We start from the raw sequence: 26,427 nt of genomic DNA on the forward strand, positions 1-26,427 counted from the left end.
ATGTTGCCTAGGCTGACTTCAAACTCTTGAGTTCAACTGATCCTCCAGACTCAGCTTCCAAGAGTGGCTGATTACACAGATGTCCCACCATTCTTGGATCCTTTTTGGGATGAGAAATTGGTAGAAATATAATTTAACCATGAATTGATAATTGTTGAAGATGGGTGATGGATATGGAGATTCATTACCCTATTTTATTTTTGTATTTGTCCGAAATGCTCCTTAAAAAGAAAACAAAAAAAGTTCTTGACTACCAGTCTAAGTAATACTATAGAATTTTACAATAATCATGATTTTCTCTGTAGTGATTGTCTCCATTTCTGCTAAGAGTATAAATTTGATATTTAATATGGGCACAATTACCATAGCTAAAAAGAGACTGACACATGGTTGTCACTTAAGTTGCCATGTTTCCTCATATATAAGATGTCTTAGATAGTAATACACCTTAATTTTTATGTAGCATTAAGAAAAACTACAGTATGCTGATTTTAAGATCAAACATTATTACCCTATGTACATATATAACTACACGACTGTATGATTCTACATCATGTACAACCAGAATGAGAAATTATACTCCATTTATGTATGATGTGTCAAAGTGCATTCTTCTGTCATGCAAAACTAATTAGAATTAAAAAAAACTGGAATTTTTTACAAGTGCTTTGATTTCAAAGATGCTATCATGTGAAAAAATGCTCACTGCCATCTGTGAAATTAATGAATACTCTGAAATCACACGAGGTCAAGATTATAGTGAAAATATCTTTAAATGGGTTTAAGACAAATGAGAGTCTGGTTTGAGGCTGTTAACAATTCTGGCATGAACATGTTTCTTTCCCCAGATACTAAAATTTTATGTACAACTTTATAGGTGGAATGGCAAATCTACATGTAAAAATGTTCACCAAATCCCTAAGACATACTCTACATGTTTTCACTGAGAGCATGCACACAAAATTTTACATGAAAAATGGCTTAATTATTTGCAGAAAAAAAGAGGTAGTGACAAGGGGATCCAAATTTCTTTTATTCTCTTCCTACAAAATCATGTAAACATCAGTACAGACCTCTCCTTATCCCCAAGTCCAGAATCATCATGACACATTAACCTTACATTTAAAATAAAGTCAGGAGCAATAAAGCCAATTACCAGATGAACATATGCAGCTTTGTTGTCTTGTCTGGGAAACCTTCCAACTGAAGGCACAATTGATCTATGTAGTATCTGGTGAGCAGGGACTCAGGACATTTTGCTGGGACAGAAGGCAGCAGTGGGTCAGTGGATCTTAGCTGTTTGTTTTAGCAAGTATCATTTTGGAATGTCCCCCTTTATCCCCCCAAAATGACAGGATTAATTTTCTGAGCTCATCATGTACCAGCAATGGCCAGACTTGGTCTTCCCTGCAAACAAAGAGATGGGAGGTATTCACAGGTTTGAGAGAAGGAAGTGCAGGCCCTCTCAATCTTATCTTTAAAAGTTGGTATGCTAGATTGTCTTCTGCATCAGAATTAAAAAAAAAAAAAAAAATCAAACCAAAACAAAAAACATGAACATACAGCCACACAGACTGAAGAAAGGGAAAGAACACAGGTAAAAAAATCTATGCAGCCATATTCCTTCCTGTTGAGAAAGTTTTCCAAAAATGTGACCCAACATTTTGCTCACTATATTCTGGAGTCGGACAGCTTAACCACTTTGGTTTCCAGAGCAATATGTACTAGAGAGAAGTAACAATCACTGGGCTGGGTTAGATCTCCTTTTTTAATCTCCCTTTTAAATATTGGTTTGAGTAAGCCTGCTCTAAATGCCTTTGCAACCAGCAACAAGAGATAATCCTTTTGGAAACAACTGAATGTACCTAACTAATAACTAGTCACTCATGATGAAAAACGAACTACACAGGTTAAGAACCCCTAATGTGAAAACTGGAAATCTTAAATGCTCCAAAATCTGAAACTTTCTCAGTGCCAACACAACACTATGTGGAAAATGCCACATCTGACTTCATGTGACAAGCCCCAGTCGAAGTGCAAGTGCACTAAAAATGTGGTGTAAAATGACTTTCAGGCCATGTGTATATGTGAAACATAAATGAATTTTGCACTTAGACTTGGGTCCCATTCCAAAAAAAAAAAAAAAAAATCTCATTTTCTACCCAAATATTTTAAAATCGGAAAAAAATCTAGAATCCAAAACTCTTCTGGTCCCAAGTATTTCAATAAGGGATATTTAACTTGCTAGGTAACAAGGGTGTCAGGGCCCTTTTCTATCAGATCCCTACATAGATAACACAGCAAATCCCTTTTCCATAATGAACTCCTTCAGGTTGAGCTTGTTCGATAACCCCAAACCTCTGGGCATCTGTTACTCCCTGGAAAAATAGGCTAAAATTTGTAGAACAAGCAGATTGGCTAATATATAGTAGGTACTCCATTATGTTTCCTGGTCAACTGATGTATTTTTGAACACAAAGTATGTGTTCAATTTACTGTGTTTTATTTCCCAGTAGGTGCTACTTATTCCATTTTCTAGCTAAGTTAGGTCAGAAATCAATTTATTTCAACAAGGTTAAAATATTAACTAGAGAAATGGCCAGCATTTGAACTCAATTTTCCTGAATTAGAAATCTCATGTCCTTTCCATTACTAGACATTTGTTTTGTTAAGTTGCTATTATAGATCTGAATGAGTTAGTCAGAAATTGAAAAGAAAGCTTTATTAAAAATCTAAGATTTCTACATGAAAAAAGGAGTAACAATATGAAAACAATAAACCCTGTATAAAAGAGAGTAAAAAGATACTGTTAAACACCTCAGAATAGATACAAATGTTAATTTCTCCTTCTTTTTTGAAGAGGATCTTTAATGACAAAGTAGCTACGTTTGCTCTATGTTTCCTCCTTCCTCAAAAAGTCAGGCATGAGCTCTCATGTTAGCTGCCCTACTGTCAGGACATACTGGGACGAAGAACTGGTCTTCCAAGAGGTTTCTTGGAAATCTCTTAACAGCAAGAGAGGCAAGGCAGTTAGTAGGTGGCTCCATCACTACCGCGGTACAACTAAGAGCAAAATCTCTGCTTCTGTGTTTTGGAATACTGAGCTGGGTAGTCTTCTAACCTGGATCCATAATTTCTCTACTGCAAGAACCAACAAACACTGTTCATGAAACACTGTAAGCAACTAAGAGGGGAAGAGCATAGGGATGGAAAAATAAGGAAAGGAAATATAACCATAAATGCTTAATTAAAGCACAGATTAGGCTGGGAAAGAGACTTCAGTATCAGCAGAAATAAAGCCAGACTCCTTCAAACTTAGGAGATGATTAAAAATCTTAGTTACTATGATAAACAGCTTCATCAATGACAAGCGTCTGCCATCAGGTACCAAATCCTATTATCCTATCAATCTCTGTACAAACATAAAGAGTTGCAGATAGTGAGCCAGGTGTAATGGTAAACACTTGAAATCCCAGCTCTCAGGAGACTGAGGCAGGAAGATCTTGAGTTCAAAACCAGACTGAGACCTGTTTCCAAATGAAGAAGAAGAAGGAGAAGAAGGAGGAGAAGGAGAAGAAGAAGAAGAAAGGACATGAAAGAAAGGAAGAAAGAGAGAAAAAGAAAAGAGTTACTGGCATAGGCCCTATTTTTTTTTTCTTCCAGTGCTGATAACAGGAGTTTAGGCCATCTACTGATGTTCCTTATAACAGGATTTGATCTCTATCAGCTTTTCCTGACAATTGACTATAAACCAGAACAACACTATAATTTAGGACTATTTTGAAAATCTAAATAAGTGTTTTTGTGATTAAACTCTACTCAACACAAGACTTGACTTTGGCTTTCAGTTTCATCTTCTAAAGACTTCATTATTTATTTTTGTTGCCACTTTTAAAAGAACAAAATTGTGAATAACAGATTTTAAACAAAGCCCCGATAAAGCTTAAAATTCCCCACAGCAGTTTTATTTGGATTTTATGTGTTCCACATAAACACTTAAAGATCATGTTTATATAGTATATAAAATATAGATGATATGGAAGTTTCTGACAAATTATTTATTAATGAAAAATTATCAACTATATAACCTATGAATACCAGAAAAACTTCAATATGTAGTACAAATCAGCATGAAGTTTCTGGTTCCCAAACTTTGGTTATATGAAATGCCTCAAGCACCACAGAACAAATATTGATCCTAATAAAAAAAAAAAAAAAAAAAAAAAAAAACCTCAAACAAACAAACAAAACTCTTCAACCCTCTTGAATATGTTTTCATTACACCATATGAGGAAAACTCTTTTACTCTACATTTTCTTTCATCTTGGTCAGTTTCTAGAAACAGTGTCAATAAAAATTGATTGGGATAAAATGGATAGACAAACCATACAGATAAAAGCAGATGTATTAAAAGAACAACTTCTGAAAATTATTCTGATTTAAATAAAGAACAACATAGGATATGTGCACTATGTAACATATATGAAAAAAAAAAACTTCTTAATTTTCAAAAATTCACACAACATAAGCCTGTTAGTGTTGGGACGAAAGGTTCACAGGGAGCTCTGTAGCAAATTCTATTACAGAGATTCCTGGATTTTAACTTTTTCCCAGGCTCACTGGCATCTGCAAGCTGCAGAAGCAATCTGTATAATATACATCCATGAATAAAGAAACCCGATAGCTGAGCACAGCCTTTCATGGAGATTTTTACAAGAAATCTGATGGACAAAAGACAAATCAAAGAATGAAAACTAAAATAGAAGAAAATGGAAAGATAACATATCTAAGCCCATATAAGTCAGGATGGGGAAAGTTTAGATGTACAAACTGACAATTGCATATGTTTAGAAGGGATTACATCCTTGACTACAAATGTAGATTATATACACACTTACTTTAACTTAAGTCATTCATATATTACACCTGACAATTCAAACAGGATGTCTCTGAGCAGTGGGAGGAGGTTCTGTTCACTTGGCTCCTCAAGTCTCTGTCTTTTGTACTGGCTGGTTAACAGTCTCTGTACAGGACTCAACAGCATGGTACATGAATGGATAAAGCTTGATGTCTGGTCCAGGGGTAGAACAGTTCCTGCATTCTTCATTGTAGTATCGAAGCAATAGCTTATACACTTCTCCTGGAGGGTAAATGGTCAGAACAATTTGCATGTGTGGTATGTGGATGGAAAAAGCTTCAAAAGAACACTAGAGTTTTGTCATAATCTAAAGAGCACATGCTCAGATTTGGTTTTTGAAACTACAGTATGAATTTCTTATGTTTAAAAGGCTTTCCTGGCATAAACTTAAAAATTTTACAAACACTTTAAAGAAAACAACTTAGCTCATGATAACATCAGGCTACATATGGTAAACTGTCCACACCCTGTTGTGGGAGTTCATGCAATCCTAGTTATACATTCAGCTCCTAAGGTAGTAATCACACTGGATGAGCATACTCCATATCTGATAAATACCACAGATTGAGACTTCTTATGTTTGAATTTACTTTCAGATGTCTTCCACTTTTTTGCTTTCTTTTTTTCCTTTTAATTTTTTTTTCTTTTAGTTGTCAATGGACCTTTATTTATTTATATGCGGTGCTGAGAATCAAACCCAGTGCCTCCTATATGCTAGGCAAGAGCTCTACTACTGAGCTATACTCCAGCCCCTCTTTTAGTTTTCTATACCCACAAAAGTAAAAATTGAAAGTAACTCCAGTTTCTTGACTTTAATAAGCTGACATACTCATTCAAAATTGTGGATGAAACTCTGCCAGAAAAACAGACTACAAATGCAGTCCCTCTAAGAGCTTTGTTCTATTCCCTTGAAGTAATGCACTTGTTTCTTCTTATCCACTATGATCCATCCAGATTTAGCAAGTGTTCCTCCTAGATGATGTATAATCCATCTAGCTACCAAGTATCAAGACTACCTCCTACTTACCAACAGTCAGTTTCCTCTCAGTAAGGAAAGTGTGCATACTGTAAACGTCTCTCATCAATTCTGAGTCCCCAAAGGTAAAATAAACCACATCTCGTTCAGCTGCTGCAGCTGCCAGTATCTGTATTAAAGCTATAGCAAAGAGAAAAGATACAGCTCTATTATGATACTTCTACTATCAAGTTACCTTTAATTCTTTCAACCTGCTAACTTGTAGCTGGTATATCACAGCTTTATCCCAGATCCAAGATTTATAAATAAAATACACATTATTACGTATGATGAATACAAAATAAGCATAAATCATCTAGCTCTGTGACTTTCCAGATATGCTGCTGAGAATACCATTGAATCATAGGATTTCAACACAGATACCTTCTTTGGATCACAAATAAAGAAAAGAGCATCTGAAACTGCAAATCAAGGCACTGAGGTGGTATTTATATTCACTTCTGTTAATCCAGAACTAATAGTTTTGTTTGCTTGCTTGATTTTATAATTTTGTCTTATTAAACAGTCACTGTTCTTTTGTATCACAGGCATATTTGGGGGGTTCCAATTCTCATCAATGCCACAGGAAGCATTCCCATACAATATCCCTCTGTGCTTGTACTGCCAATGTTCCTGCAGCATGGAGTCAGGAGTCAGTGTTACTGAAGATTCAGTAACTGTCTAGTATGTTGGAATAGAAAACAACTAAGACCCACTATCTTCAAGAGTCAAAGCTACAAATCAATGAGCCTGAAATATGTCTGCAAAAATCAAGTTTCTTTGCAAGAGTAATCTCCATAGGTAGGATTTATTTTGAACCACAACAAAACTGAATATGGTTACAATAATGCCCTTTTGCTCATTGTATATCTTTCACTTCATAAAAAAAGAAGGTGGGAGTCAAATTAAGACATTATGGAGGGCTGGGGTTGTAGTTCAGTAGTGGAGTGCTTGTCTACAATTTAAAAATTTTTAAAAAATTTTTTAAATAAAAGTAGATTTTTTTAGTTGATTTTATTTTTTAAACACATAACAGCAGAATGTATTACAATTCTTATTACACATACAGAGCACAATTTTTCATATCTCTGTTTGTATATAAAGTATGTTCACACCAATTCATGTCTTGTCCATCACATTCCACCATCATTGCTAACTCTTTGCCCCCTCTCTTCCCCCCCCACCCCTCTGCCCTATCTAGAGTTCGTCTATTCCTCCCATATATATATGATATATGTGTGTGTGTGTGTGTGTGTGTGTGTGTGTAAACACACAGAGGATATCTTTTTATTATTTTGATTGAGAGCATTCTAATATTCTATATATTCAACATTAATATACATGAAAATGGGGAGGAACCTACAATTGAAAGCAAAATAAAACAAGTTAGCCTACTTTTAGTTCAAGTGACTAAAATAACTACACTGAAGGGAAAGAAAAAAGAAAAAAAATGAAAGAAATTATGAAGATGGTTATGTGATCACTTTTGGTCTTAGCCAAATTCTTAGGAAAGAACTGCAAAAAAATTCTCATCTCTTTTTGCTAGGAATGTTTACCATAGTAATTAAATATAAAGCAATTCTGAAACTATTTTTAAGTGTATTAGAGGATGAGCAAAAGGATAAATATGTTGATGCTACTCAGAGCTCAGAGTCTCACTATGAGAGAATGGACACACAGACATAGAATGAAGGAAGACAAAAAATAACTCCATGAGGATGGATAAAAATGGAAGACAGCCAGGCACAGTGGTGCATGCCTGTAATCCCAACAGTTTAAGAGGCTGAGTCAAGAGTATCACAAGTTCAAGGCCAGCCTCAGCCATTTATTGAGGTCATATCTCAAAATAAAAAATAAAAAGGATTAGGAATGTGGCTCAGTAAAGTACCCCTGGGTTCAATTTCCAGTGGGGGTTGGGGGAGAAAGAAAGAAAAAGGAAGACAATGGTGTGTGTTCATGATGTCTAAATTAGAGACATATTTGTGAATATGTGTTTATACACATATTTTCTAGCTCTGCTGGCTGGATGGGCAAAAACAGACACTCTAGCAGCACCAAATACACTGAGTACTCAGACTGTGGTCTCTAATTCCGTTCCTCCTAAAAGGAATGGACTCCTAGGGAAATGCCTGATTCCATGGTTGGGGCAGGCAGGTACAAGATGAGCCCAGAATGATTAGTGCTAAAAAAAATTAATTAATTAATTAAAAAAGGGAAAAATTGGTGGGAGCTTATCACAAGAAAATGGGAGTTTGAAGGAGTTTCCATTACCCAAATCTGGATGGGCTAACCACCAAAATACTAGAAGTACAGCAATCAATTAATTACAAACCATTAAAAAATGTGTACCCTTGATTAATATCTATTAGATACGTAAAGGAGGGGGTACCACAATAGGAACAACTTCTCTGTGTAATCAACCATGGTTAATACTGGATGAGGAAAGGATCATTTGTAGATGTGAAGTCAAGGGGAAAGAATCAACATTGTGTCTGATATCCTCCAATGCTTCTAGACACTATTACTGATGCAATGGTTCTGATTAAGAATACATTATCTTAACCTCATCATGAGGAAAAATAGTAAACTCAAAGAATGTGTTAGTCTTCAAACATGTTGATGTCATAAAAGACAAAGGCTGTTTTGGAAATACTATGAATTCAAAAATGAGTCTAAAACATGTGGCAACTAAATTATGTAGCTGACCCTAGACTCTGTTGGAGGAGAAAAGACTAGAAAGAGCTTTATTAGGTTATCTGACATAAAAATATAAACAATAGAAAAAAGTACTAATGTATAATATAGATTTAATAACTAAAGTTTAAGAGTTTTTTCCTCCTTTCCCTTAGGAAATATATATTGATGTATTTAGAGGGCATAATGTATGTAACTTAGCTCAAATAGTTCAGGAAAAAAATTGTGTGCATGTGTATAGACATAAACATTACATATTCAGCAACAGGTTAATTATTTTTATTTTTTTATAAATTTGAAAAGTTTTTAGTTTTTTGTTTTTGTTTTTTTTTTTTTTTTTTTGGTGGTGCTGGGGATTGAACCTGAAAGGATTTTTAAATAGTTTAAAAAGTTATGAAGGAAAAAATGTTTCAAGGCAAACTAGGAAAATTTGGTATAGTCAAGTATTTTCCAATTTGGGAAAGAATCTATATTATAATAACACATGAGATTGTTTTCCAAACTAATATTTATTGAGTATCCACAACTTGGGAGGTGCCAATGACTAGATCTCATTAATTTCAGAATGCTGAAATTGGTTAATTTCAAAAGAGGTAAGTTTTAATTAAAACTGCTCATCCAACTTATGCATACATTAAAGCTTCACTACACCCAATTTTAAAAGTTTCTAATTAACCTAAACTACATGTCTAAATGTCATCTTTCTCTACCAAGAGGTATAATCTCTTCCCTTTCAGTAAGAATAAATATTTAGCTTTAAGTGCTTCCTATTAAAAAAAAAAAAAAAAGACTTGAAGAGAAGTCCTTTTGGTTCTATTTCCTATTAGATCACTGGTCATTTGTCATTTATGAAAATAAAATATTCATAAAAACATTTAAAATTTACTTTTAGAATTTATACCCTCCTCCAAAAAAAAAGAAAAAAAAGCTCCACAGGTCATTTTGCTACTGTGGACAGGTTTGTGAGGTCAAGTTTGACAGAATTACCAAAAACAGATTAGATCCTAATAAAAGAAAGAAAGGAGTAAAATGAATTTACACATTTCCCCCCACTCCAAACTTTTTTTTTTTTTGGTGTGTACATGAGTGTGTGGTGCTGGGAATATTCAACTCAGGGCCTTAGGCATGCTAGACAAGCACTATACTACTGCGTTATACTCCCAACCCCAAGCATGACATTTTTTATTTCACATCCATTTCTGTTTGAGTCCATAAGTACATGTTAGACTAATTAGGACTGGGAGACAGAAGATTCAAAGTTAGTCCATATCCTCTGCTAGCTAGCTATCTCTAGCTAGTTGCTTAACCCTCTTGGCCTCATTTTTCTGTTATACAATAAAGCATTTGAATCAGATGATCCCTAAAGACTCTCCCAGAGTTTAAGATTCCATAATCACTGAATTTTTCTCTATGTATCATCAGATATTAGATTATAAACACACAAAGGAAATTTCCAGGAAGATAAATTAATCTCAACCCTAGATACATCAGTAGTCACTGGCAAAAGCTCACTTAAACAACAGTACATGGACCTCACTCACTCTCTCTGATATTCCCAAGATCTTTGTAAATCTAGAGAATTATGCTGCATGATTTAAATGAACTATCTTCTACCTAAAGGTAGATGAGAATAAATCACAAATCTAATAACGTATGTGGATTGATTCCAAGTCTGACACAAAAGCATGAAATTCTAACTTCAAGCACAACTAGGCGCCAAAATAATCACTTAAATTAACCTGCAGGGAGTTTGGTTTTAATTTTCTTTCTGGCATTCAGTGTTAAGCTATGAAGAAAATATAAATAAATGTGAATAACCTCAAAAAACAATTTATAGTGTCCTACTGCAATAAATGAATCAAACAGAAAATGGTTAAAATGATGGATACTATCGCACAGGTGTTGAGGCCACCAGCACATAATATTAGTAACCCCTTGCTAACACTGAGAGATCTTACAGCATGTAAACACTGTTGTAGGAGCTTTACAAGCACTGACTTATAACTTATAAGGATTACTTCTTTTAATCCTTACAGAAACTGAATGAGGTAATTATTAGTATTATTTTGTTTTTAAAATAATAGGCACCAATAGGCTAAGTAATTTATCTAAGGTCACTTAGATCAGAATGTAGTGGAGTTGAGACTTGAACCCCTACAGTATGACTCAAGGGCCTCATGCCCTCACCCCTCTTCTTCCAGGCTGCCATGACACATCATTCTGCTCAAGGTCAAGCAGATCTTACCACATGCCAGCTACAAGAACTTCCTTGCACTGTTTACTGTTATTTGAATGCATTTTGGCAAACAGTACAGACCTAAAAACACTACCCATGCCCTTCTAGTGAACCCAAGTTCTTTTGAGAGCTCTCACACCAGTAGTTGCCCTGAAAATCCAAACACTGCTCACCAGCCCAAGGCACCTGCTTGTTTCCACAAAACAGCACGTTTCTAGGCCAACTCCTATTCTTTTTCTGCTCTTGTCCTCTGGCTACTCTTTTAATCTTGACTTGTCCCACTCCCTCCTCCCATTATGGAGGTTTCTAAAGGCTCAATGTTGCCTTTTGGCTCTCTGAGCAGCCCAACAGAGGTAGGTAAGAACAAGAGCCTAAGGCAATAAGAAGGAAGCCTAGAAAAAAAGTGGTTGATTCATTTTTTTAGAAATATTGGTATGGTGTGAAAGTACTGGCTATGTTCAAGATAAGAAATATTGAGAAAACATTAGTTACGAAGACTCAAGGAACTGAAATTGCACCTGATGGTCTCAAGGGTCATGTGTTTGAAGTGAATTTTGCTGATGCACAGAATGATGAAACTGCATTTAGAAAATTCAAGCTAATTACTGAAGATATTCAGGAAAAACTGCCTAACTTCCATGATAGGGATCTTACCTATGACAAAATGTGTTCCATTGTCAAAATGTAGCACACCAAGACTAAAGCTCATGTTGATGTCAAGACTACCACTGGTCATTTGCTGCACCTATTCTGTGTTTGTTTTACTAAAAAAAGCAACAATTAGATTATGGAAGGCCTCTTATGGCTCAACAAGTTTGCCAAATCCAGACGATGATGAAAATCATGACTCAGGAGGTACAGACAAATAATTTGAAAGAAGTGGTCAATTAACTGGTTCTAGACAGCATTGGGAAAGACATAAAAGGCTTGCCAATCTATTTATCTTCTTTATGATATCTTCATTAGAAAAGTAAAAATGCTGAAGAAGTCTAAGTTTGAATTAGGAAAATTCATGGAGCTTCATGGTGAAAGTAGTTCTGGAAAGGATACTGGGGATGAGATAAACACTAAAGTTGGATGAACCTATGAATATGAACCACCAGTCCAAGAACCTATCTAAAATTCAGATTTTTAAAACAGTCATGAATAAAAAGTCCTATTGGTGAAAGAAAAAAGGCACACGGTGGCAGGGCTGGGACAGGGGCTCAATTGTTGGGCCTTTCACCCAGTTTACAATATACTCTCCAACTCCTTTATCCAGATTCAATATAGATTAAATGATAAAAGCATACATATTGGCTTCAATCCTGATTTGAATCCTGGCACTGGCACTTGGTATCTGTGAACTTTAGGGTAATTACTTACCTCTCTATGTCTCTTGGTTGTCTCATCTATAAAGATGAAAATAAAACCTTTCTAATAGGCTATGTTTATATGTAGGTAAAGAATGTACTTAGTATAATTCTTGGAACACAGAATGCACTCAACATGTTCTCAACTAATAATAATAATGACAAAAATAAGAATAATAATTGTGAACACACTACAGTCTTTGAGGAAAATGGAGCCAAGTTTAAATGCTAGTTCTGACATTAGCTCTCTCTTTAGGTTTGTTAGCCTGTCTACAAACCTTAGTTTACAATTCTTGAACATGCAGCTAACAAACTAAAGAGTAATTATGCAAATAAAATAAGAAAAATGCAATGATTCTTATAGTTAATGATCATTAACTCCCAGACAGTAAAAAGAAAATTCCTGAAGCTGTTTCCCATTTCCATTACCTCAGCACCATTTCTGAGGAGCTGATAACAAGTATTCACTTACCTATGACATTTCTGAATATACATTTTTAATAAGACCCTAACCTAAGACCTGGGTCCACAAAGAGGTCAATACAGGAAGGTTAAAGAAGGAGTATTCTTACTCACGCAAGAGTGAGAGAGAAATGGAGAAGGTGATTTATTCTGGCAAAAGGAAGCAAAGTGCTGAGGAACTTGTGGTAGGAAAAGTGAGGTAACCTGGAGCATAATTCTCTGTCTTCAATTTTCTGTCACCTTTTCTGCACCTCCATTAAAATGCCTCCCACAAACCCCAGTCAATGGGCTAGGCCAGGCCAACCATGTATAGCAAAAAATGACTCATTAACATTGTTCAGGTTCCAATCTTTTCCAGATTAATGATGTTTTGTTCTGGTTTTGCAATTTAGCCATCTTGGTTCTAAAATAGCAAAGTAATTAGTAAAGACATATTTAGGTTTGATATAAATGGAAACTAGGTCAGAAAGAAAATAAATTTATATCAAGTTTCTAAATCTCAGAAACTTTTCACTTATTAATATAAATGTCATGAAAACCAACTGGAAATCTTCTCAGTTTCACTAGGGATATATCAAATATTTACTGACTATGATAATTTGGTCCCAGTGATGGGAAGGTATCCAAATTGGTCCAATTATAACACTTCCATGGGATTTTTAAATCAAGGAGTCCTTCTTCTTCTTGGGCCACTCAACAGTAGTGCTGTTAGCCTGGAACTATTTGGTACCCATTCCTGCCATGCGTAAACAGAAGAGAATGAGGCCATCACACTGAGAAGAGTAGGCAGGAGAGGAATCAACACACACACAGGCAGCACCTGATCCCAAGATCATTCATCCCTGAGAGCAACTCCATCTCAGAGAATTGGCCAATAATCCCCTTCTAGGCAGAAGGAATAAGATACATTAGTTCTCTTTTAATGGAAACAACCCTGATTCATAACTTTTTGGAGGGAGAATGGGATCTTTCTGGGGCATAACATCAGAGCAGAATCTTACAAAAACTAGTTGGATATAGAGAGGTGGTTACAAAACAATATATAAAGTTTTAGATTAATAAAAGGCAGAGGCTGCTAAATAAATCTGTTAAAAAGAAATTCATTGGACAGATTTATCTGCAAGTCACTTTTAGGCACCAAAGGTAGGAGATGGGGATAGAAAAGAAAATTCAGAGAACTATAGTTTCCAGATACCTTTAAGAGCTGGTAATGTATAACTCTGTGGTAGAGCATATGCTTAGTGCCTGGGTTCAATCCCTACCACTTGCAAAACAAAAATAAATACAGAAAATTGGCCAACAGTATAATCTCTCACAAATCAGGCAACATTCTATGGACATGGTAAAAATTAAACAATGAAGGAAAGGCAAGAAGAAATTGACAAAAATCACAATAGGAGAAAGAACTTTAAAGCACTACTCAGTGTCTTCATGAAGCAAGCAGATAAAATCAGAAGCATGAAAAGCCTCAGGTGATAACCAGAGAATCCTTCCTCTATTCTCTTACTGGGGATTGAATCCAGGTCCCCATTCATGCTAAGCAAGCACTCTACCATTGAGCTATACCCCCAGCCCCTATGTATTATACTTATTTTGAGACAGGGTATATTAAGTTGCCTAGGTTGGCCTTAAACTTGTGATCTTCCTTCCTCAGCCTCGACAGTAGCTGAGATTATAGGTGTGTGCCACAACATCTGGCTTAGGTATATAATTTTTATAGGCATGGAGTAAACGCTACAACCTTCAGAGACACTTTCAGTGTCAATACATCTATAATAATTAACTATATTAGGTCACAGAGAGAAGCTCAAAAAAACTCCAAAAAGTAGAATATTATATAATTTTGGAACTATAATACAATAAGAAATAATAAAAAAAGCAAATTTATTTTTAAAAATCCAACCCTTTAGAAATATTTAAAATCTGCTAAAAATCTCATGGTACCTAGGGCCTAGTGATACATTTGAGACAGGAATCCACCCCACAATCTCTACTGAGGATATGATATAGAAAACTGAAAGAAAAAAAAGCATTTCTACTCTAACAACAAGAAAAAGCCAAATAATCTACAAAATTATAACTTCTGGCTTTCCCAGAAAATTGAGTTTGCAAGGCGATCAAAGTGTGACAAGTCCCTCTAAAGCATGAACTGCTTTACCTTTGAAAGATCACAGGATAAAGATGTAGCCACCATACAAATGGGATGAGAATAAATATACTAAAATTTTAACAAAATTCTGACGTAATTTATTTTTTTTCAATTCTGGAGATCAAACCTGGGTCCTTGCTAGGTCTTGGGCATGCCAGGCAAGTGCTCTACCACTAAGCTATATTCCCAATCCCACTTTAACAAAAATTTAAAAGCCAAGTGGGGACTAGTTACTTCAGAATATAGATGCTCCTTGAATCATGATGGATAGGGTTACATCCCGATAAACCCATAGTTAAAAATATCCTAAGTAGAAAATTCATTTAATCACCCAATGTACCAGTCATCCCAGTTTAGCAGCACAACAATGTAGAACATTAGTTGTTTCTCCTCATGCTTATGGGGCTGGCTGGGAGCTGCAGTTTATGGTCACTGTCAGCATCACATGAGAGTAATATACTAGCCTGGGGGGAAAAAATCAAAAGTCAAAATTTAAAGTATCATTTTATTGAATACGTATTGCTTTTGTATCATCATAAAGAACCACTGTGAGTCAGAAACTGTCTATGGTTAGAAGCCCCCAAAGTAAGAGGAGTTTGAATTTACTCAAAACATTTTCCCATGGTCTCCACGAGGCAAGAGGGCAGAGAGCCCTATTGGTGGCATAGGTGTGCCTGAGACCACTGGTTGCTGCTAGGGCTGCCACAAAATCCTTTCTTCTTCCCCAGTACCTTCTTTCTGCCTTCTGGCTCCTATGGCCATCGTTGCCTGGGGCAGAAAGTTGTTAATAAAAGTATATTGAATTAATTAGTATATAAAAAAATGTTTTCCTAATAGCTACACAACAATGGGCAATTAAAGAAATTCAAGTTCAACTGGTATAACTTGTTGAGACTCATGTAAAATTATGCAACAGTATATTAAAAAATACTGAGTCCTATTTTTAATAAAAGAAAGTTTTAAGGCTTTACATATGGCTATGTTCCTCCTCCATGAAAAATTTTTGATAAGATATTTGTTATAAAACACATATGATCACAACAGAAAAAGTTATTAAAAAAGAAAATAAAGAACACTTGTGTCATCCACTTGGAGATAGCCACAGTTCATCTTTGCACAAAAACTGATAAATGAAGAACCTCAAATTTGAATGTAAAATTTTAAATGACTTCTGTGGCATATACTATATATCCTCCCCCAATGTGGCAATATTCCAAAAATATCTTTCCATGTCAACCGATCTATTTCTTTTTTTCCCCAGTATATTTTACTTATTTATTTTTAATCTTTAAAAAAATGTTCTTTTTAGTCATACATGACAGTAGAATGTATTTTGGCAAATTACACATACATAGAGTAGAACTTATTCTATTTAGGATCCTATCCTTGTGGTTGTACATGATGCACAGTTACCCTAGTCGTGTATTCAAATACATGGGTAGGAAAGTTATGTCTGATTAATTCTACTGCCCCTCCTTTTCCCTTCCCTTCTCCCTTCCTTTCATTCCCCTTTGTCTAATCCAATGGATTTGTATCCTTCCCCTCCTCACCCTCCCTTGTTTTGGGTTATAGCTTTTAATGGCTATATAATATTTTATTATACAAATAAACCATATCTCTTTCTTTTTAAAAATCAGTTTTAGAGACAGATGTTGGAGCACACACTCATAATCCCAGTGACTCAGGGGGCCCAGACAGGAGGATTGCAAGTTCAAGACCAGCCTCAGCAACTTAGGGAGGCCCCAAATAAAAGGCTCAGGATGTCTCAGTAGTAAAGCACCAGTGGGTTCAATCCCCAGTGCCAAACCAAACCAAACCAAAAAAGAAAATCAGTTTTAGTAATCAATCTTCTACTAAAGGATATTATGGCTACTTTTTTTTAATAACATGTTTATTTATTTATTTATTTTTATGTGGTGCTGAAGATTGAACCCACAGTCTCGCGCATGCTAGATGCGCACTCTACCCCTGAGCCACCCCCAGCCCTATGGCTACTTATTTTTATTACTATTCAAGTGAACAAAGGGTAGGAAGTTGTCAAAGAATTATTCCAAAATTTAAATCTCAATTATTAAGAAAATGAATTACACAGTGGAAATTTTTGAACACTATACCTGACAGTCACTAAAGCAAACAAAGCTGCAGTCTGAGAGAAAGGCTTTAAAGCTATAAAGAAAAGAAAGAAATGAACACATTTATAACGCTTTCTAAATTGTCCAGCACAAATGACCATGGTTTATGGCAGACCTGGTTTCTGGATTGATGGCACAAAACCAATCATTCATTTTACTTAAGAGAAAAACAGGAAAAAAGTGTCTGTCATAAGATCAATAAACTCAAGAGTGAAAAACCATGTTTCCTCAAACAAATTCAGGATGATAAAGAATTTCACAAAATAAAAAATCCAAATTCTTTCTTTTATGGACTCTCAAAACACTGAAAAACAGATCCATGCAGTTTTCGTAATTTCAAATTTGAAGAAAATATGGATGAAAATCTTAAGAATGAGAAGACAGGGAAGATTTTTCTAAGTACACCACAAAAAATGTGGACATAAAAAAATTAACTCGGTATGACAACAGCTCAAGAGGCTGAAACGAAAAATGCCTGCAACACAGGGCAGTCAAACAATTACTATTTCTTAATCTACAAAGAGGTATTACTAGCTAGTGAAAATTCAACTACTCCCATAGAGATAAATGGATAGAAGGCATGAAAAGCAATTCACAAGACAACCAAAAAACTTTGCATCTCGGAGAAATTAAAAAAGATTGACAAATCCAGTCTTGGTGACAGGGTACAGACAAACACAAGTGGTGGGAACATGGGGTTAAGGGAATAATTCTATAAAATGGGCCTACTGTGCTGACCCCCACATGCTTTCTTTTCTAAGAAGCAATTTGCCTGCAATCCTGCCTGGCTTAAGTGGACCGGCTATGTCACATTCCTCAGCAAACTACCTGCAGGAGAAATGCAGGCCCAAAATAATATCAATAAGAGAAACCCAAGTTACCCTAAAGGGGGAGACTTATGTGACCCTTTTCACAGACCACATCCCAAAACTCAGGGAGATAAGGGTAATTCCTCCTAACCATAAAATATTTAAGACCTAGATTTGTCATGGCAGTGAGAACTTCCAAGTCTCATGCCACCCTGCTGTCAGAAGTCTAGAAGAGGTGGACGTAGGCAGAAAACTCTGGAAAATTCTCTGGGATCCCTAATAGACCTGGAACTCCACCAAGATTTCATCTTACTTGAGTCAGAATAGCAATTATCAAGAATACAAGTAACAATAAATATTGGTGAGGATGTAGGGAAAAAGATACATTCATACATTGCTGGTGGACTGCAAACTGGTGCAACCACTCTGGAAAGCAGTATGAAGATTCCTCAGAAAACCTGGAATGAAACCACCATTTGACCCAGTTATCCCACTCCTTGGCATATACCCAGAGGACTTAAAATTAGCATACTATAGTGATGTGGTCACATCAATATTTATAGGGGCTCAATTCACAATAGCTAAGCTATGGAATCAACTGATGTGCCCTTCAACAGATGAATGGATGAAGAAAATGAAGCATATATACACCATAGATTATTACTCAGCCATAAAGAAGAACTAAATTATGACATTTATCAGTAAATGGATGAAACTGGAGGCAATCATGCTGAGTGAAATAAACCAATCCCCCCAAAACCAAAGGCTGAATGTTCTCTCTGATACGCGAATGTTAACACATAACAAGGAAGGTGGAGAACAGAAGTTCACTGTATTAGACAAAAGGGAATGAAGGGAAGGGGGGAGAGGAATAGGAAAGACATTAGAATGAACTGGACGTAACTTTCCTATGTTCATATATAAATACACTAGCAGTGTTAACTCCACATCATATATAACCACAAGCATGGGAAGTTGTACTACATGTATGTATAATATGTCAAAATACATTCTACGATCATGTATACTGAAAAAAAGAAAAAGAAAAAAAAATTGGAGAGAGACACATGGTCTATCTCTTCTCTGAAGAGGACCCAAATCTCCCTTTTTCTATTCCTTCAATAAACTCATTCCTTTTTCTCTGAGTGACATGTCTGAAATCCTTCTGATTTGGTTGCAAGAATCAGGGCTTGAAGGGGAAGGGGGGGTCTTCATGCTGCCTCAGTTTCCTGGAAGGTCCCAGCTCTGTAACATTGGGGAGGTTATTCATGTAAGGAAGACAATGTAAACTGATGCAGCCTTTCACAGTGCAATTTACAACATGTATCAAAATATAAAGGATACATATTCTTTGAATTCTTAATGTTACTTCTAGGAATTTACCCTTATAAGATAATTACATAAAGCTTATATATAATTATACACCATAGTGATGCTTATAAGATAAAGAAAACAAATCAACTGTGAAATAAATTATACATGTACATATAACAGAAATACCAAATAGCCATTTAAAAATGTTGACAGGAGTTGACAACTAGCTTCTAGCTATGAGGGAGGCTGAGGCAGGAGGATCATGAATTTGAGGCCAGAATGTGCAAAACAGTGAGACTCTCATCATGAGACCCCACTGAAGGAAGGAAAGAAAGGAGGAAGAAGTGAGGGAGGAAAGGATGAAGGAAGGAAGGGAGAAAAGGAGGGAGGGAAGGAAGGAAGGAGGAAATAAGGAAAGAAGGGAAAATGTTGACAGTACATCTATATTTGTTGGTATTAAAAATCATCCATAAGACTGTAAGGTTTTCAAAATGTCAAATGGTCACACAGACTTTTACAATGATGTCTGAAAGGATGGCCATCAAAATGTTAGCTATGTTGGTGATTTTTATATACTTATGGCATTTTTCTACATATTCAAAATTTTATAAAATTATTAACTTTTTATTATTGGGGGACAGTTACATTATGACAGACTCAAACTGTTCTATTCCTAAAGAGATAGATTTTATTTATTTCTAGTTTGGTTATTAAGGCCAGCTAGTAGTTTGTAAATTATATTATTGTTACATTGATAATTGTGATATTACAGTTTGTCTTGTCTTGGTCTTGAGTTGCTAGGAGAAGCTTCAAAAATCCTTGGATATGGGCTGGGGTTTTGGCTCAGCGGTAGAGCACTCGCCTCGCACATGGGAGATCCTACCTGGGTTTGATCCTCAGCACCACATAAAAATGAATAAGTGAAATAAAGGTATTGTGTCCAACTATAACTAAAAAATATTTTTAAAAAATCCTTGGACTTGTCCAACCACAAAAATGGGTAGTTATACTGCATGTATGTATATATGTCAAAATACAATCTACTGTCATGTATAACTAAAAAGAAAAAAAAATTTTTAAAACTCCTTAGAATTTCTTGAGTACTAGTGGCTTTGTAATGCTAGCATTTAGAACCCCACTTCCAGGAGTAGGGGTAGAGCTGGAGATCAAGTTCAATCAGTTAACCAATGATTTAATCAATTATGTCTAGTAATGAAGTGCCCAAAATAACTCTGGATACCAAAGCTCAGAATAGTTTCCTAGATGAACAAATTTCACATGCACAGAAAGTGAAGTACCCAGACACCATGGAGTCAGGTTGTCAAAGATCTGCATTCCCTTCCATACCTTGTGTATATACTTTATAGTAAAACTGCAACTTAAGTATAGGACTTAAAAGCCATTCTAGTAAATTATCAAATCTGAGGACCATGAGAACATCCCATGCTGGTAGCCAGCTGGTTAGATGCTAGTGATCTAGGGACCCTGCTCAGACTTGTGGTTACAATCTAAAGTATAGACAGTTTTATGGAGAACCCTTCCCCTAATCTGTGGGTACTGCAATAAATCCAGATAGTTAATGTCAGAACTGCATTATGGTATATCCCGCTGGTATCAGAACAGTTGGGCTGAAAGAAAATGGTAACCATACCAAGTAATGATATAATACTATTTTCTTTTGAAAGTATTTATCAATACTTTCAAAAGTAAAGCGAATGTCATTATCTGGTAAAGGATCAACATCATTGTTATTCAAGTTTTGTGATTTTTTTCACCACAACAACCAAATACAATATGCAAAATGCCTATCTATCTTGGGTACCCAAATGCTTCCTCATCTGGGCCATTCATGCAGCTCTCCCAAGATATACTCCCACCACACTGTGTGGCTCTACTAGAGCATTCATCATTATGTGCTGCATTTGTTTATGCCTCTCTCTCATATGTGGGACAGTGACTCCCAAAGCAAGGACCTAATCTTCTTCATCTTTTTATTCTCATGCCAACTACATTGCTCAGAACATGGTAGTTTAGTCAAACAGCTATGCCTGTAAAAAAAAAAATCACTCTACAACGGAAAGTGCTGAAGTAGGTGCTTTGGTTTGAAACCTCACAGTCTTTATGGACTCTTTCCCCTAACCTTTCTATCTTCAACCAAATACTGTGTCTGAGAGATCATGACATGAGCATGCTATTATCCTTCTGTATAAGGATTTACTCACCTTTTAATCTAGCATCACCCCCAAAGGCACCACAACCCCAGTTTCCTGTGGCCACAGCAGAAAGATTCTCTGAAGGAACTCCAGGACGTAGAAATCCACAGTAAGCCTACAAGATGAAAGAAATATCACAGCACATGACTGAATGGACAGTAAGAGTATTTCTGACAGATGTACTAGGATCAGCATCCATTACCAAGCTTATATTCTCCCTCGTTTTTCTTTTTCTTCTTAAGGCCAAAGTAGAGGGGAAAACAAAGAAAGAGAAAAACCTGGGATTGTACAAGAAAGAGAATGAGAAAGGACAGATTCTAATATTTATTTGTTTGAATGTTGGGTATATCAAATCCCTTACACTAATACAAGTATTAGTTTCTGTTAGAAATACTGAGGTGCTGTAAGAAATCAAACATATGGTAGGAAGCCAGTAAGGCAAAAACTCTATGTCTGCAGAAGAGTATGTCCCCAAAGGGAATTTGGTGGGCAAGCATACCTGGGTAGGCAGTCTGCTAGTTTTTATCCCTAACAAAGTACTGTTTGCTTTGAAATGAAGAGTTCGGGGGTACAATCTACACAATTAGCTGATTTAAAATTGGGGAAGGCATGAAAAGGGGCTACAGTTGTGGCTGGATACCTGTTAGGGAATTTAAAAATGGCTCCATTCTGACCACATGGTTTTCTAACTTAAGAGGGCTCCACTATACACGTGAAACTTAGTTACAGTAAATTTGTGTGTGTTGCATTACAGATTTAACTTTGATAGAAAAGAAAACATAAGACTTACAGTTTCTTTTTCCACCTCAGACATATGTGATTATCAGAGATATTTCAAGAACCAGTGGGATAACCAAGACAAACTATCAGGAAAGGTACTTGTTCAAATACTGTTTTCTCTGAAGGCTTTTGGTGACCACTTTTGCATCAAAGTAGAGTTACTATGGAGCTTCCTTAGCAGGTTCTTCCCCAGAGTTATTGGGACTAGATTAGCAACTATGATTCACTTTTTAAAAACAAATGTTTTATTTGTCAACGGACCTTTATTTTATTTATTTATATGCAGTGCTGAGAATAGAACCCAGTGCCTCACACATGCTAGGCAAACGCTCTACCACTGAGCCACAATCCTAGCTCCACTATGATTCACTTTTGTGCTTCTTGCCATTGGAATGCTTTGTAAAAGCGAGGCCACCGAGGCCACCAGAGATGACGCCTGCTCACTTCTCCCACAGCTGCCCGGAGAGGTTCTGCGCGGGCCCAGGCGCGTTAGGCAATGGCATTGGAGTGACATCCCATGACATGTATTTGACCCCGAAACTTCCTTTAACAAAAAACTAGCAACTATCTATAAAAGGGATTCCTATTTCTGATTATGAAAAAAAATTTAAGATTTCTTTCAGTCCTAGAATTCTCTAGTTTCATAGCTGTTTTAAGATAGAATATTCAAAATTTTGCCAGTAACCTGAAGAAAGTATAATATATCCTAAAGATGCTGGCTAAGTATTAATTAAATTAATTTTTTGTACATGAGAAGGTCCCAGAGTTTATGGTTTCTACTTCTTTGCAGTCATCTTAGTCAATCTTTCTGCCTTCTAAGTATACTGTATTAAGAAGATAATATAACAGCAAAACAAATCTTCCCTAGGTTCTCTCAGGTACCAAATAAACCTAAAATGTAGTCTATATGTAATAGTAAATAGATTAAAAGAGTAAGAGAAAAACCAACAATAGAGAAAGATGCTTCTGTGAAACCCACATGCTGAAATACGGCAAATTATTCTCTGAAGTTTCCACAAAGGTATAAAACTTTATTTTATACACTGTCTGGATGGATTAACAAGGTTATTCCCTCCATCCTCTCCTAGGCTGTAAATTCTGACAGATATTAATTATAAGTTGGTACCAGACCATTATTCAATGCTATGGTACAGAACTTGCACAAGAACTTACAAATTACCTGTATAATCAGATGCATAGAGCTTCTAAAAATCTCTTTCAGGTCAAAATATCAGACAACTCCATGGGGGAAGAGTAAGTTCTTGAATGATAAAGAATATGGCATTATATGTATAACAGGGAAAACAAACCTCTGTCAGAATAAACGTAACTATGCCATCTTTCATATCATTTTTTTTCTGGCATGCTTGGACAAAGAGGAGTTCTTGGCTTCCTGGTTCATATTTTGTTTTATACTATCAGAATGTTAGTTCCTCACTGCTTCCTCTAAGTAACCAGGTTAAATGTATTTTAATGAGCAAAAACAGTGCAGTTTGGTGAACAAGTAAAAACCAAAAGAAAAAATTTGTATCTAGAATTAAAAACTAGATACTAAACAGGAAGTAGTGAAAATAGAGATATAAGAAGGAAGCAAAGAAAGTGGAAAAGAGACCAAAGAAAGCATGTATAAAAGTTCCAGGACTGAGCCCAGGAAAGGCATGGGACTCCAGCGTAGCACAAATAAGTATATACACACTAACAACTCTGGTTTCAATATAAATTGTAGCAGTCCCAAGTAGATACACTTAAAGGATGTCTTTCATCATCATGCAAATATATATTATATTGTTATTAAGATTAATAACTTAGTAATTATTATTTCCAGAGTTGTTTATTCATAAAGTCAGTCTACTCATGTGTTTAGTTTACATTAATACATAGTTGATGTTGATATTGATTTCTTGAGGTTATTAGTATTCTGTGATTTCTTAAAAATAAATACAATATAAAAAGACCCTTAAGGATCTGTTGGAAGAGAATAAAGTAATATTACTAAAGAGTCTTTAAGTTATCCTTAGACTCAGTAGTAATAATAGTTTTGTAAATTTCTTCTAAAGAAAAAGCATTGTACAGATGTTTATTCCTACTTTACATATAAGAGAAAAATCTGGGACTAATTGCTCAAAAATAGGATCGTGACTATAGAGTTAAATCACAGCCTATCAATCTAACCAATTTTATTTAATTATGAAGATTTTTAAGAAGTATGAAAAGCATTTATAATATAAAGTTAAATGAAAGAGGTAAAATGCAAAATTATAGGTTAACTTTTGTGTATATTTATATAAAACCAAATTTCATGTGGAAAGACCTATAAAAAATGAAAACAACTGTTTTTGTTTTTAAATATTTATAATTTTTTAATTATAGCTGGATACAATATCTTTATTTATATTTAGGTGGTGCTGAGGATTGAACCCAGTGCCTTATGCATGTTAGGGGAGCACTCTACCTCTGAGCTACAACCCCAGTCCCTGAAAACAACTGTTTGAAAGACAGTATTATGGATAACGTTTTTGTCTTTGAATGTTGTAACATTCGTACATTGTTTTTGCTATTTTAAAATGTAATATAAAATGAAAGTCTGTAGATCTGTTTTCTCGTGTGTAAAACTGAAAATTAGTTATCTTGTGATGTTCTGACTCTATATGTTGAGAAACTTAAGGGAAAACTCACTGGAGATGACACATTTTGAACTAATATTCCTAAAAAAGTAAAGTGACACATATTTTAAGAAAAGATTATAAAAAGATCAGGTGTTGAACTTAAAGTATCAGCAGCCAAGTACTGAATGGTTTTATTATAAAGTTTTTATTTAACAATAACTCCATTCTAAATTTGGATAATAATAAATCAATTAAAAAAATCAAGAGGCTGGGGTTGTGGCTCAGTGGTAGAGCACTTGTTTAGCACATGTGAAGCACTGGGTTCGATCCTTAGCACCACAAAATAAAATAAAGATATTGTGTCCAACTACAACTAAAAAATGAATATAAAAAAACAATTAAAAATAGAATAATAGTGGCAATCCACTTTGTTCAATTCCTATTTTGGAAGGCCTAATGAAATATATTCACTATGTAATCTTACCTACAAAAGTCTAATATAGCCAAGTACAACTTTTCACAGGTGATTTCCTTCTTCCCTTGCAGGGTTATTTGCCACTTCTACAAGATGGAGTCATAAATTGTTCCAAAGTCAAAGATAATTCTCCCCTAACATGTCACCCAACTGCACTCATAGGATTAAATACAGATTTGCACTATCAGTTAAATGGATTCCTTCCTTTTAAAAACGTACTCTGTTTGCTGGTCATGATGTCACTTCAATAAGACAGGAGGGACCTGGACGGACCAGACCTTTTCCAGAGGCATTAGAGCACTTTGTGGGAATGCCCTTTCAAGTAATGTGTAAAAGTAACAAAGAGGCCCTGAGAGCTCAGAGATCCACACTGAATTCTGATGATGAAAACTAGTCTTATGTTTTGTTGCTTCATTTAGAAAAAGGTAATTTTTCTAGTCTTCTTAACTTTCTCTCTGGCATGCAAAAAGACACTCGTTCACACATGCACACAAACATACATAAATCATCTCTAAAACTGATTTGATACAGACTTCTGCTTTAAATCCAAGTTTATAAAACATAATGAAATATAAAACATTAAATATTTCCTTCAAGTTGTGTTGCCAGCTTATGTGGAATCCTTGTTACTTACATCAAAATTCATAAATCTATTTCAATAGGCAAATGTAAATTAATAAGGGATGGAATGCTTTAATTTAGAAGGTCCAAAGTTATTTGGATTAGTCTGTTAAATTAATCTTTCAAAAATACTTAACAAGGACTGGGGTTGTAGCTCAGTGGTAGAGTGCTTGCCTCGAACACATGTGGAAGGCCTGGGTTCGATCCTTAGTACCACATTAAAAAAAAAATAAAGATATTGTGTCCATCTACAACTAAAAATAAAATAAAAAACACTTAACAAAATCATTTACTGTTTTTTTCCCCCTTTTTTAGTGAAAGAATTAGAAAACCAATCTTTGATGAAAGAACAAATTTTAGGAGAATATATCAGTGAATGAAAGAATACACATTTTCAATACTTTCCCATGTGTGAGGCCCTGAGCCAGGTGCTCTTTCATATACTGACAAATTCTCTTCATATACTGGCAAATTCTATTACATGCAAGATATTTCTTCATCTCATGGGAATTCAAGAATAGGTTGAGGGGAACGCTCACATTTTCTTGAAAAAGTGTATCAAACAGAAAAGAATATTGAGAAAAGGATTCAATGGATACTTTGTGCATAGTGGAAGTTTATCATCAGAGGACAAGGAGCAACTGAGGCATA

At 35.4% G+C, this 26,427-nt stretch overlaps 1 protein-coding gene and 1 pseudogene across 4 annotated transcripts in view; one reads left to right on the forward strand and one right to left on the reverse strand.

The window, feature by feature from the left end:
• Window positions 1-1,013: 1,013 nt before the first annotated feature.
• Window positions 1,014-26,427, reverse strand: part of Parg (poly(ADP-ribose) glycohydrolase) — a 114,287-nt gene continuing 88,873 nt past the window's right edge. For all 4 annotated transcript variants that reach the window (XM_046446728.2, XM_046446727.2, XM_046446726.2 and 1 more), the window contains 3 exons: window positions 21,304-21,409; window positions 5,946-6,074; window positions 1,014-5,140 (listed from right to left, as the gene is read on the reverse strand). In XM_046446728.2, coding sequence (XP_046302684.1) covers window positions 4,986-5,140; window positions 5,946-6,074; window positions 21,304-21,409 — 390 coding nt within the window. In that variant the 3' untranslated portion in view covers window positions 1,014-4,985. The remainder of the gene's footprint in view (window positions 5,141-5,945; window positions 6,075-21,303; window positions 21,410-26,427) is intronic.
• LOC124094142 (small ribosomal subunit protein eS1-like) lies at window positions 8,059-11,983 on the forward strand (annotated as a pseudogene).

Source organism: Marmota monax, unplaced genomic scaffold (genome assembly GCF_021218885.2).
Source record: "Marmota monax isolate L192 unplaced genomic scaffold, Marmota_monax_Labrador192_F-V1.1 WCK01_AAM20220418_F8-fsc00207, whole genome shotgun sequence".
Taxonomy (NCBI): Eukaryota; Metazoa; Chordata; class Mammalia; order Rodentia; family Sciuridae; genus Marmota; species Marmota monax.